General features: G+C 38.5%; 1 protein-coding gene across 7 annotated transcripts in view; it reads left to right on the plus strand.

Annotated features, from left to right (window-relative positions):
• The window catches only part of bnc2 (basonuclin zinc finger protein 2), a 275321-nt gene that overhangs the window by 246635 nt on the left and 13725 nt on the right, over positions 1-14961 (plus strand). For all 7 annotated transcript variants that reach the window (XM_088627016.1, XM_088626984.1, XM_088626962.1 and 4 more), the window contains one exon: positions 5062-7394. In XM_088627016.1, coding sequence (XP_088483142.1) covers positions 5062-7394 — 2333 coding nt within the window. The remainder of the gene's footprint in view (positions 1-5061; positions 7395-14961) is intronic.

Here is a 14961-nt window from a genome sequence, read left to right on the forward strand (position 1 = left end):
TCAAGTGACACATTCAGAATTTGTGATTTGTGAGTTTATGTTTAATCTGACTGATAACTTACTTTTACAGCACAGTGTTTACGATTTACTGTATCACCTTAGTATTTTTCCTCTTTTCTTTAAAAATTCTTGTGCAGTTTTTCTAAAAGAGGATGCTTTGGTAATTGAGTCTCAGAAAAAGTGTCAGCTCCCTTCAAAATAATGTTTTGTTATTGGAAATAAGGCATTTAAAATAAGGTTTGGTGAAAATGTATTTTGGCAAATAAATGCTCTTGTTTTTGGGGAGCAGTTTACAAATGTACTGGTTTTCTATTTCTTGGTTCCTAGCTAGTTATTATCTGAATATAAGAGTTTACATTTGGCAGTGTTACCTTTTGAAATGTTGAATGAAGCTGCCATAACTAAAAGGTTAGGATTTCTTTTTAGGATAAATGAATGGTCTTGGTGAATATGGCAAAGCGAAAGCTGAACTCCATATCAAGAAAATCAATTGATCATTAATGTACATTTTTTCATAACACACACAAAGTGAATGTTACTGTATCTGATGAAAGTAAGCCATAAAGCAAACTCTCCCTGACTCCCATCCAAAATCCCGAGATGGTATATAAAAGTGTTTGTGTAGCCTTTCTGAAGCATGCTTTTAAATTCTGCGACTACTGATCCGAATCGTGACAGCTGGCTGGCCTTCCCTTTTCTAACAAGTTCCATTTGCTTAGTTTTATGCCCTGTGTTTCTTTCATTTACTTTTGTTGATTTAAAGGAAAAAAAAGAAATTCAAAAGCAGTATTTGGCTGAGTTCTATTTGTTTTAATGTGAAATGCCTAAGCCTAATTTTCTAAGGATTGCCTAGGCAATAAGCAAAAAACAGGGGCCTGCTGTCGAGTTTGATGTGAACTCCTGCATTTGCTAGTCCAGCTTCAAAACCTTGTTCACTGGTACAGAGCACATTTCCTGAATTAGATAGATTAGGTCCACTAATGTATATGATATACATTTCACCATTTTTTTAAGCATTACCTTTCTTTCTGTTGGTGGCCCATTTTAAGAAAAGAGCCACTAACATCTAAAGGCTAAAGAACACAGAAAGATTTTACTTAATTTACTGCAACAGTGATTTTAAAGGCTAATAAGATATAAATTAGTGGGTACAAAGACATATAGCACTGCATGTTTGCTAAAGCTGGAAACAATAGTGTACGAGCCAAAATTTCCCTGTACAGTCTGTGAGAAAATTGCTTATTCAATTAATTTACAGTGGAGTGGGCAAAATGCCGATGGTTAACCCTGAGGGAAAGTAAGAACCAATAACTTTAGTGTAATTTTATTTTGATTCATAAAGAACACCCAATTATTTTCGCAGAACAAAGCAGGACTTGATGACGGAGGAACTTGAACTTCAGAAGGGCAGCATTTGTTTCTGCATGTATTTCAGGAAATCGTTGTGGAGAAACAATAAACTGTGTTCACTTAGAGGAATACTGTTTATTAGTAGTGGAATAATGTAGAATCTATAAGCAGTATGTCATCTGCTGCATTACTGAGAGTGTCTAAATTTCTTTTAAAAATGGAAATTTGTTTAATCAAGTGTCTGCGTCTCACCAGAATAAGACAACAGGTGGCACAGTTTGAATTCCATTGTGCTCTAGTCTGAACGGAGACAGAATTCAGGCTGAGCAATAAAAGCTGGAAGGGGAGAAACAATAAAACTCAGAGCATAACTCTACATAACAGAGTTTGATTTAAGTGGTGCCCATTTTTTATGGTGAGCACTGATGTCCCTTGTCCAGCTGTACAATGTAGGCATCAGGTAGATACAGTAGGTGGATTAAAACATTTGTGAAGCTCACTACGATGCCAGTGAAGCTCATCAAAGCTAGACCACCAACTGAAAGCTTGGAAAAGATCAGAGAAAATTATTTAATCTTATGTGTTTTACTTTTTTTGCACAACAGGGGATGCCATCACTGTCATTCACAATCACAGCACTTTTTCTGGGTGGGAGAAGCATCAATTAAAACGGCAAACTTTAATAAGAAAAGCTGAATAACAGTTAACAGTGGACTAACCAGTTAAAAAAGGAAAGGTCTTGAGAGTATTTTAATTGCCAGAATATACAGTATACAGAAGAGCCCAAATATATAGTATAGAGCACCAAACATCAATGCCTGCATTCTAAAACTAACCTTAAGTACTAAAAAACAACAAAAACACAATAACACAACACTGTAACTGTGTACCATTTATGGATGTATGTCACCTGTACTTTGTAAACTTACCTTTTACTGTAGTTTGTTCTTTATTCTTATCAGGATGACCGAAGTGTGTGATGCAATTACACTATATACTGTACAGACAGGTCTTAGAATTGTAAAAGTCTTCATAGAAATGTGGAGTTTCATCTGGTGACTAAAAGGTGGCCATAACATAACAATTTATTTTCAGTTTAATATATTATAAGTTACTAAATTTGGTGTGACACTAGAGAAGTCTAACTTGAAAATGGAACCTTCATAGTCACCCTTGTAAAAAAGTGTATTTGAGATTCATTTGTATGAATGCTGTAACAACTTTTTAGCCTTACAAAAACCACAAATGATAGATTTTCTATCTTCTTAATAAAATAAATGCCAACTGGCATTGCTTGCTATGAAAAAATTGTGTACAGCATAGAATTTAAAGTCTTACCTCCAGGCTAAACTCATACTTACTAACAAAATGGAAGTGTATTTTTAATGTATATTTAACCACAAATACTCCAGTGATTACTAATGTGTTTCTGAAATATATATTCACGTATGTTTTATAAAGCACAGTGTTGCAAGAAAACATTTTTCGTCCTTTCTCTTTTTAGCATTTATCCTGTGTGTGCACCTTATAGTCTCTCAGCACTTTGTTTTGTTAGTTTCACATCTCCTAAACTGTAGAGTCACCATTTATCATTCATAGATTCTGTCAACTACCATAAATAGGCTGGCTTTTATTTCTCCATGCTGTCTCTAATTGTCATCAGCGTAAAGTCTCTAGATGTCACTCTCTGTTTGGATGAAAGATTCCCATGGCCACACAGCATGTAAAATGTTTTACACTGAAAGAGCAAATAATTTCTTTAAAAAGATGTGCAACTTTTTCTATACCCCATGCTTCATCAAACACAACACCAAATGTATATGCTATATGTAGTTCTGTGTGTATGTACATATTAAGATTTTTTATAGTTTTTTATATATACTATAGTAACATATTGGTAAATGTACAAATTATTTAGAACTAGTTTACCAACTTATTAGCCAATCTGTGAAATAATCAAGAAATGAGAGATTTTTAACCCTACAGTAGATTAATAAGAGATTTATATTTATATTTATAAATGTGCAGATACACAGCTGCACAGTTGTTTGAGATTAAACTGGGACATAATGTGATCTTGGTGAAATGTTTTTAAAAATGTTCTTAAATCTTTCCAAACACGGAAATTTCAGTTCTAGTGCAAAATATTAAAGTCAGCTTACTAAAGTTAATATTGTCCCATAATTTCAGTGCTTCTTCTTATATGTTTAGCCTTCTTTTATGTGTACTTAAACACAAGAGAAATACAAATAAAATGCTAAGGTTCTGTATATAAACAGTCTTGTAGTTATAGCTTCTTTTGATAGAAAAAGCTCCAGCCTGGTGTTAGCTAGTGTGAGATTCCCATAGTAACAACACTATGTCCAGTTTCTTCTTGCAAGCCTTTGAATAACTTCATAAAGATTGCTGCAAAGTATAAAAATATTGGGTCAAGGGTTTTATGCAGCAAAGTTATAAGCTGACTGCAAAACCTAAATTTGGTCCAGGCCAAGATTACTCCTTCAGAATCCCAAGCCATTCTCAACTTTCAGGAGCATAGCGGTGCAAAATTGAAGCTTTCTTAGTGGATAAAAATATGATCTATGAGATGTTGGCCAAGAAACGTTTTACTTGGACTTACCAATTGTTTCTACAACTAGAGTGTTACTATTCCTTGAAGACAAAAATTGTTTCCCACAATAATTTCTGAGAACCAGAGAATTAAACTTGAAAATGTAAAGACTCTTGTTGATTCTGAACTTGATCTGAAACGTGAAGACTTTCATATCTTAAGATCTTGGGGACCATCAGAAAATAGAGATGATAGATAAATATGTATGTAAAATATGTGTGTTTGACTGTACATTTCCTTAGTGTCAAGACCACTATTCATTCCTGTAAATAAACCATGCACTTATTAATATTTCATTCAGTGCAAGATGTCTTCCAAACATCATTAATATGAAGTTTGTAAATACAGATTTTCCTCCTTGCTAATTTCCACAATGCATGATAGCTGTCACTTTTGTGGCTGCTTCAAAAAGTTTTTAAATAACCAGTGATCACCCTTTTTTATTTCAGACACAGCTACCCCAAAAGATACTTGTTGGCACAAATGACCACTGAGGCAAATTTAAACCAGCTCATTTTCCATTTAAAACACAAACAAGAAATGTGGGTGCTAAGCTTGGTTATCAACACCGCAATTAGTCACTGCCGTTAATTCAGCATTAACAGCTTCTTCTTTTTTTCTTTCTGTCACAAGAAGTAAACAGAACAGGGCTGTCTGTATTTACAGAGGGAGGCACAGCAAGAGTTCACATCTTTGCAAGCTGTTTTTGTTAAACAATCTCACAGCAAATAGATCATCGTCTTAGAGAAGGTGGAATTTCAGGGACTTGCTAATAGCGAGGCCCCAGTGGTCTGTATTTTGTTTGCTTTTGACATTATTAAACTCAGCCTGTTTCTCTAGCTGTGAGCTTAATGACTGCATTTGCATGGCTGATTTAAAGTAGGAAAGAGAGGAAAAGGAAAGAAAAAGAGAAATAGAGAAAATAGTGATGGGAAGTTTGCTCTGTGGATGAAGCACTATTTAACAGTCTTTGCATTTTGTTCTCCAAGCCCTAATGTTTCATGAGCAGACAGCCAAGCACCTTCAATTGACTGGAGTAATTATGCAGAATCAATACGTTTTTGTGTTTGTCTTTGTTGTTTCTTTGATATGGCCTCCAGGATGCTGCAGGCAAGGTGCTGGACCGCTGGGCCATCATGTCCCGGGAAGAAGAGATCATTACCCTCCAGCAATTCCTGCGGTTCGGGGAAACCAAATCCATAGTGGAGCTGATGGCCATTCAGGAGAAAGAGGGCCAGGCAGTGACAGTGCCAACGTCGAAGACCGAATCTGACATCAGGACTTTTATTGAGAGTAACAACCGCACCCGTAGCCCCAGCCTTCTATCACACTTAGAGAACAGTAACCCATCCAGTATCCATCACTTTGAGAACATCCCCAATAGCCTCGCCTTCTTGCTCCCTTTCCAGTACATCAACCCTGTGTCAGCTCCCTTATTAGGGCTGCCTCCTAATGGGCTCATGTTGGAGCAGCCAGGGCTCAGGTTGCGGGAACCCAACCTGCCGGCCCAAACTGATCCCAATGAAAGCAGCGAGTCGGAGGTGTCCCTTTCACCCTTCCGCAATGGGCAGAGCCCTAGCCGGGGGGCTCTGAGCAGCATCACGAATGTGGTTGAACCCAAGTCAGAGCCGAACAGCATGTCCCCCATCTCCCCGCCACCAACCTCCCAACAGCAGCAGCAACAGCAAACGCAGCAGCAGCAACAGCATCAGACGCAGCAGCAACAGCAGCAGTCGGCCACATTGAATGACCACCATCCCCACCATCACCCCCATTATGTGAAGACAGAGCAGTCCAAGAGCATCACCTCCTCCTCCTTCTCATCCAAGATGCACCGCATGCGGCGCATGGGCTCCACCTCCCGTAAGGGCCGGGTATGCTGCAATGCCTGCGGGAAGACCTTCTATGACAAGGGCACGCTCAAGATCCACTACAACGCTGTGCACCTGAAGATCAAGCATCGTTGCACCATCGAGGGCTGCAACATGGTCTTCAGCTCCCTGCGCAGCCGCAACCGCCACAGTGCCAACCCCAATCCACGGCTGCACATGCCTATGCTGAGGAATAACCGTGACAAGGACCTTATCCGCTCCAGCTCGGGCTCTGCCACACCTGTCATCTCCAGTGCTAAGAGTGGGTTAACCCTCACCAGCCCTGGGCGGCCACCTTTAGGTTTCGCCACGCCTCCACTGGACCCTGTATTGCAGTCTCCTCTCCAGAGTCCTCTTGTCTTCCCTTCTCTGAAGACTGTGCAACCAGTGCCACCATTCTACCGCAGCTTGTTGTCCCCAGGAGATCTGGTCAGTCCACCTGTCTCTCTGCCCACAAGCCCTATCATACCCACTACAACCAACACTACCACCTTGATGGAACAACAGCAGCAAGTGTCAGTTCCTAGCACTCACACTCCCCACATTTCTGAGTCATCACCCATAGTTCACGGTCTGCCTATCCATAGCACCCAGGACCCCACTACTGACCCCACTCCTAAGAAGAAACCCCGGAAGTCGAGTATGCCGGTAAAGATTGAGAAAGAGGTCATTGACGTAGCAGAAGAGTTTGATGAGAAGGAAGAAGAGGAGGAAGGGGGCCGGCTTCTAGATGGTACAGTAAACAACCAAGGATGTCATCACCACCAAAACCAGCCCCACCACCATTCCAACAGTAACGGAAACAGTAACAACAATCACTGCAGTGGCGGAAGTGGCAGCAGTTGCCACCACTCTCCTTCCCAGGATGAGTTGAGCCCAGGCCTGGCCCTGAAGAGTATGCTTCGACAGGAGCAGGAGGAATGCAGGGGGCCGGCAGGAGGCACTGAGTTACGCTGCATGGACAGCTTCACCTCTGAGGACCAAGACCACGAGAGGGACTTTGAAAATGAGTCCGAGACCTCTGAGACCAAGATGTGCTGCGGGGATGAATCCGTGGATGCTGAAGAGCCAGGCAGACGTCTGCGGAACAGTTTTGAGAAAGAGCGGGATGAGGACGAAGAGGAACATCACTTGCGGGAGAAACTGGAGAACAAGCATCACACTTCACACTCCCCTCACCAGCCAGTTATCAAGATAAAAGAGGAGCTGACTGACCCCACGTACGACATGTTCTGCATGAGTCAGTACGGCCTCTATAATGGGGGAGGGGGAGTGGCTGCGGCAGCGGCGGCGGCAGCTGCTGCTGCCAGTATGGCCGCCTTGCACGAGAGCTTTGTCTCCTCCATGGGCTACGGCGCCAGCCCCCCTAAGTTCTCTTCACCTTCCTTGGACGGCGACCTGTGTTCCAGCCCTGACCCCAAAATTTGCTACGTGTGCAAGAAAAGCTTCAAGAGCTCCTACAGTGTCAAGCTGCATTACAAGAACGTGCACCTTAAGGAGATGCACGTGTGCACAGTGGCTGGCTGTAACGCTGCCTTCCCCTCTCGGAGGAGCCGAGACAGGTGAGTTGCCTTCCCAGACAACATCAGATATATATTCGCAGAACATCATATAATGTGGTTTATTTGCATAATGTCCTTCCCTCTCATGTGTTCTTATTTCCTCACTATTTTGTTATTTGGTGATGCCATCATTTCACGACCCACTTGCAGAACAGTCTTTTTACTTTCTTTTATGTCCTTTTTTTATACTGTTTTCTTACTTAAGAATATTAAACAGAACATAACCTTGAAAAAAACATTTTTTCTTAATTTCGATTAAGCATGATTTGCATAAGAAACATTAGCTACACTTTAGATATTTTATTTTGAAGAAGCATATCTTGAAGAGTGAGGATTGAGAAGCAAATAACCAAACATGTCTGAGCAACTAGTAGTGACAAAGATAACAGCATTAAACATTAAATAATATTGTGAAATATGGTTTATCAATCGAATAATAGATAATTAATAATAGAGAGCCAGTGAGAGTGTTCTATGTTGTACAGTGATTGCATCCTATCCCCCTTTTAACCTGTCTAGGCTTTTCTACCAACATAGATTGCAAATATGTTATTTCTAAAAATAAGTATTTCTACAATATTTATATACCCCCAAACTATCATTGCTTTCCCGAAGTACAGTATTTCTAATTATTATGTGTTACTGTCTTAGAAGCAGATATTTTAAGATAAACTTTCGGTTTCTTAAAGCACAAGGACACTACACACACAAGCACAAGGACACTACATCAGCATTAATGCTCATGAAAAAAAGAAAACAAATTTGTAGTCCATTAATTAAAATGTTAAAATATACAACCATGAAAATTTCAGTGACTACATTCAGCTATATCTCAGAATGAACGTATGCTAACAATTAAAACATGAGAAAGAGGACATTAAAATACCCCTTAGCTTTTTGTTTGAACAATTTACACTTCAAAGACAGGTTGCAAGCAATTTATTAAGCTGCCACGTGTATCGATTTTCTACGATAACAGGGAGATAATATGACGTTTTTGTATATTTGGCTACCTGCAGTACACAGGTGTGCCTGAATACATTAGCAGGGCAAAGGCCTGTTGCACCGCTGCATTTATTAACAGCTGAGGTGAAGGTGCTGAAATGTGATACCTGTACCTTATTAACACATCTGCACCCAGAATACCTAGCTTTAGCACTGTATGCCATCACACATGGTGTACCTTTGCAGGAAGATTGTACCCAAAGGGAAGGAAGCCCAGACAACTCTGAACATGGATCTGCTTAAGAACTCAAAGAAAAGAACAACCAAAAATAACAATAATTTCTGACTGTTATTTTAATTTTTATTAGGTTCGCTTTGCCACTTTTATCCATGTTGATCTGCAAGGGTTGCACAGACCAAAAAGAAATGTAGCATGGAAAGATACCACTGTAAATTGCAGAGGCGTACTGTTTAGGTTTGTAAGGGCAGAGGGGTGAATTCCTGGTGCAGGCCAATGTAGACATGAAATAAATACAGTGTAAAAGGAAAGTCCAGTAAGTAATACAGTAAGATCTATTAACAGCAACTTCTCTGTAAGAGTATGAAGCCTTACTAAGGGTTTTTTTGCAATATGTTGCAATAGTCTTCTCTAGTTCTTTGAAAACGTAAATGCTTAGCTGAGAGACATTAAAGAAACTGCGGGAGGAAAGTACAAATTGTGCTGAAGCTAAGAAGGTGAATATGTTCTAAAACAATATGAATATATACAGTATTAAAAAGGCCCCTTCTGTGGTGTGTCTTGCCTTTTGCCCATTGCTTGCAGGACAGGCTTTGGCTCCTCCACAACTCAGAATTGGATGAAGCGGTTATAAAAAGGATTGATGGATATACATGTACGTAAAATTAGCTTGTACTGTAAATTGCAGTTAGTTCATCCATCTATCCATTTACTAAACCACTTTATCCAATACAGGGTCATGGGGGAAACCAGAGCCTAACCTGGCAGCCCAGATTAAAATCATTTCATAAAAATCTTGACAATTTAAGCATTTTCAGTGGGTATTTTCAGTGAAGTACAAGCTTCAAGTTTTTGATGTAACTGAACTACAGGATACAGTTAAGCTTGTTTTTGTTATTTTTCACTTCACTCCATCTTACTGCCCAGAGTCACAATCTTATTAATGACACTATGGCCCTTATATTTCAGTGAACATGAAACATGGAATTCATCTGTTAAAATTCAGAAATCCTATAGATAAACAAAACATCCACAAAATAGCTTGAAAAGAAATTTAAAAGGTTTGGGGGGCCCAAATAATCAGTTGTTCAAATTGTGTTTAAATTCAGAGACTTGCTAAATGTTTAAATTTACATCAACCATACAAAACAAGAATTTCAATGCAAAACAGATAAATGGCATGAATATATAAATACATTTATTTTTGTTCTTCCTAATTTAATATTCTGCGCAATAATTTAGATTATACTCTTCTTAACAGTAAGAGAGAAGTAAAAGGCAAAATGTAAGAAGTTTTTGGCACAGAAGCCTTCATCTGTTTTTTTTTTGTAGCAGTAAAAGAGATAGAAATCGACGTGCCCCCATAGTGACAAATGACAGTTGTACTTAAACATACAGGAACAAAAGGTTATCTGTTACTTAACATTTCCATAAATGCTTCCCTGTGGTTCCTGTTTTATTTTCCCTTTTTATTTTCCCTCAACCCTTATTCAATTCCTTTTGTATACCGACATCTGCTCCCTCCTATATTTGTTCATTAACACAATAAAAATAGTGCCAGTGACTTAAGAATAGTTTTGACAGGGACAAGGAGGCTTAAAATTGCTGTTAATAGCCTGTTTTTGTACTTTTCTGAGAAGGTGCAAGCTTCTTCATCACCTGCACCAGCTGTGTGAACAGCAGGGGTGACAAAACAATATTTTTTGAACCTGTGCTGGATGTGGTACCTTTGACAAGACATTAGGGACACAGTGTGCCTCAGGCTCAAGAGTCCTGCTGCCTGGCATGCACACACACAGATGTGTTGGCATTCCCATACTTGCTACACCACTGTGTATTAGCATGATTTGTTTAATAATCTGTATTATCAAGAGTCACATAGGTGTGAAAATTATGTTGCCAAGAATATAAACAAGTTAGTAACAACCAATATCCACCTTTGTGCAAACCATTAAGAAAATGCAAAAAACTAGAAAGAAAATACAAAAGTTATTTTACATAGGTCACTCTCAATATGAAACAGAAAACATTTTAGAAACACATTGTTCTTTATTACAGTTTCTTAGTAAAGCAGGCATGCTCTGTAAGTGTCATCCATGAATCTGTCTTTAAAACACATGCTCCATAGCAGCTTTCTGATTGATAAATACAGTTGAAAAAATATTGGTAAATATCTTTATGTAAATGTAAGCCCTCATTACTGATTTACTATTTACTATATTTACTCCGTCCCTTTCTGACTGCACCTCACATGTTGTAATCTAAAGAAAGGGTTAAGGGAATGAAACAACTGCAGCTGGATGTATTTGGATATGTCTTGTTGACTGTTGACTGTTGCCTGCTTACAGAGCTAATGCCAACAGTTCCCTGTAATGAAGTCTGGAGAGCTCGTCGAATCTGTTTTCTTTTTCTCCCCCCCCCCCCCCCCCTACAAATTATATCATTTAGCAGTCAATCTTTTTTATTACAGCAACTCGACATTAGCACTCCCTGCTTATATTAGCATTCATTTCCACGACTCTGTAATGGCATTAAAAAAACAGTTAACTTCATCAGTGAATGAAAATATGACAGTGGCATAAAACTCCATTAGAAACAAGGGAAGAAAAGCTGTGTTGACACTCCAAAAGGCCTTTTGTCTTTGTCTTTCTGTCTAACTTTGAGACGTTCAGTATGGCTCTGGCTCAGAATGATGACTATCCACTTCATCCTTAACTATAGCATATGGATATGTGGAATGTGAATGTTTTTTCACAGCACACAGAAAAAAGAAAACTTTTTAATTTCTTTCCTTCCTAGCAGTTCTGCAATGTTTTATGTCTTTTAAGCATTCTGTAGTATTCTGCGTTTCACGAGTTTTGCATTAATTTATATTCCTAGTATTGCCACAAACAGCCACAAATTCAATTGAATGCTGCTCTGAGCACAGGTTGATACCAAACATTTGTGTCTGTTTTTATTTCATCATGCATGTTTAGACTTTGTTACTTTACATACAGTATGTGTACATTTTTCATACCTGAGCTTCCTCAATACTGTGCAACATTTAACTGTGTAAAAATGAATATTAAAATCCCTCTCACACATGTAATAAACATACCTTACATATCAGTATCAGTTTTACCTGCAGTAACAGATTGCTACTTTGGATACAACTAAACCTTTGATGGATACATAACAATATAAATGACTTATTATCGATTAATTGATTTCAAAAGATTCTGGACATGGAATTTAGCCAGGGCAAGTGTTTTGAAGATCAGATTCTTAACTTAATTTCCATTTTATTTTATTTTTATATAGCGCCTTTCACAACAAGGTTGCCCCAAGGCACTTAACAAAGCTATCGATTGTAATATTTGGAGATGGGTGCTTTAGGATACATCATAATTTCTTTTCTTTAACCCAAGTGGAAATTGTATTTCTCCACTATGACTTACCTGGTTATTACATCACTTTTGTACACTCCTTTGTGATTCATCATTCTTTTTTTTTTGGTCACACATCACAGTACAATCTGTTAAGGGTGAGATTGTGACAGCGAGTCAGTTACACAATATGTAATGTCAACTCATGAAATTCAGAATGAAAACATTAGGCAGTTTAAAGTGCACATCGGGAAGAACAAACCATCCCGTGAACATGTAAAATTCTGGGTAAAAAGTAAATGAATCAGAATTGTGTTAAAACATTGTCCTTCATTTCGGCATTTTTTGCTGTGCATAAATTATTAATGGCATCTGGAAAAAATGACAGAGCTGCTATATTATGGGGTATTAAAGCAACAGTGTGCCACTGTTCACCACAGAAAGGTGAAACAGAATTAAGAAACCAGAAGATTGCTGTAAGAAAAAGTAATGTGGTCACTGTTTTGAGTATCAGTCTGCTATGTTCAGTGGCATCTATATTCATATTCACTTTCAATAAAAACAAATTGGGGTCATGTCTAAATTGCAAAATGCTGAAACTAAGAGAAACACTCAATTAGGTTAGTCACATCCCATGGAATTACTGTTTTCTTTTTGAACTCTTCCAACACGCATTACGGCAAATCGAGGGATGGTTCAATTCCAGATGGATTCTTACATACTCAAAGAAATCAATAAATGAACAGTAGTTGCAATCAAAGAAACTCCAGCAATTGAGCCATCAAAAAGATCATGTACTCTATAAAATATTTTTTTACTGACATTTGGAATATTAGGTGTTTACAGTATGTCCAAGAGTACAGGATTAATTTATATTGCTTTCTCAGTTTTTTATAACTCATCCTACAGTGCTATCATAAAAAAGAGATCTGTAAAGGCTGAAAGTAAAAAAAATTAGGCTGGAAAATTTCATCATAACATGTTTCAGTACCCTTCACCTTACAAATGGGGTCAGAGAGACATGACATTTTCATTGTCCTGCTGCCACACTTTTTCAAAGTATTTTCATCAAAACAGATTTGTAAACTACAGTGTACAGTGGCATGAGCTGCGCCTCTTCAGATCTGAAAGTCATATTCGTTTGAGCGGAGCTGCACTTTGTAAAAAGATTTCAGGTTTATATATATATGAAAAGCACTGAAAACATATTAATACATGTAGGAACAATAGAATATTAAAATAAATATATCACTGGAATGGAAGGCTGTTACCAACGGTTGGAAACACTTTATTTCCATGCTCATATCTTGTACTCATGCTTCTAAGGTCCCTGTATCTGTCAGCTGTTTCTCTTTATATTCAGCACTCAGTCTGTTTAAACACTACAGAACAAAACCAGGTCTGTGCAACAAGCCTGCACTGTTTCCTGACTAGGTTATGCACTGAGGTAAATGATAGCATGTTTATGGTGGATGCAGACACCAGCAGTGGCACGGCAATATGATTAACTGCTGGAAACAAGCACATACTAGTAATCATCTGCATTATTAGTCTCATTAATCATAATTCTGAAAACAATGACAGGAGCCAATTTTTGTGTGTGTGTTGTGGTTGTTGTTGCTGCTGACCACTTTCGCCCATGGAAGCTGGATTCGCAATGAGCTGTAATGTGCAGCCGAGTCCCCTTGCGTGGCAGTTTGCATAGAGAAAAACTGAAGGTTAATTATATCGGAGAGCTCATTTTCCCCTCTCCTCAACACAGCTCGAGCTCCATGCATACCCCCCGGAGTTTACCACTCTGAAACCTGGAACAGCACGTTATTGGAATGTTCTTTTGTTGCTAAGAAGTATGTGATAGGTTCTTGTATATAAAACATGTACATAGAAGTTGAATTATGGTGCATTTGTGGACAGGCAGTCACTGTACAGATGTATGAAAGGTTTCAATGTTTCCTCTCTGCACCTTGTATTTATACTTATACTTTTCACGTACTATTTGAACATTTCAACTTTCAATGAACATTGAATAAGCACATACAGTTCATAGCAATAGGCTTACACGTTTGTTATTTTTATGTAAAAAAAAGTTTCAAAAATGGCTGGCAAACAAGGTTCAGTTTTCTCAGTGGGGTCTGTGGATGTCCTCCTGTATGAGAAAAGAAAAGTCTATAATTCAGCAAGTGCAGCCACTTTGCCCCACTTCAGTTTGAGCTCTATGATCCAGGTGTGACAGGTTTGAGTCATAAGTCAGGGGTCATGTCCCTAGAAAACTGTGACCAGGATCCTCCAAGTGCGCTGAGTGCTACAGAGGATAGGGCAGGATAAGCAGGTCAGGAATCTCTTGGCTCTCAGAGACACAGAGATCCCACCAGCCCACCTGGTGCTTTCAGGCTTGTGGAGTGGTTTATGATAGTTTACCAGTTACTGCTGAACTTCCGGTAGCGGACTGTTCTGCCTGTGACTTGTTAAAAGACAAATCTGAAGCTGGGCGAGTCATACAATAAAAAGAAAATGGAAATACTGTATGGCAAAAAGTATTATAATTCAGTGTTTTGTTAACACTGACATTTAGGTCTCTAAATCAAGAATACATATTATCCACACAGTATCATTTGGTTTTCATTAGATATTTTGCCAGCATATTTAGAAATAGAAGTACTCTGTTCATATCACAAGAATTATCAATTTTCTGTTATTAATGTAAACTTCCACTGAAAAGCAGGATCCTTTAGGTAGAATCCCAGAAGAGAAGGATCTAACAAACTTTTACGACAAAGGACATGAAGTACAGTGGATCCATAATGTGCATTAGCCACCAATTTCAAATCCTTTGCTGACATAATCTAAAGTCTAGTGTTCCTCTTCCCAAACATACAGTATGTACATTTTTGTCTTTCCCCAAAGAAGGATATTTCTTTTTTTTTAAGTGCCAATAGGTTAAAGATCCTTACCCAGCTACCCCCAGAGACATTTCTTTACTTGAGAAACTCATGTAGCACTTGACAGTACAAGAGTG

The sequence above is a fragment of the Lepisosteus platostomus genome, chromosome 1 (genome assembly GCF_059453375.1).
Source record: "Lepisosteus platostomus isolate fLepPlt1 chromosome 1, fLepPlt1.hap1, whole genome shotgun sequence".
NCBI classification, from domain to species: domain Eukaryota; kingdom Metazoa; phylum Chordata; class Actinopteri; order Semionotiformes; family Lepisosteidae; genus Lepisosteus; species Lepisosteus platostomus.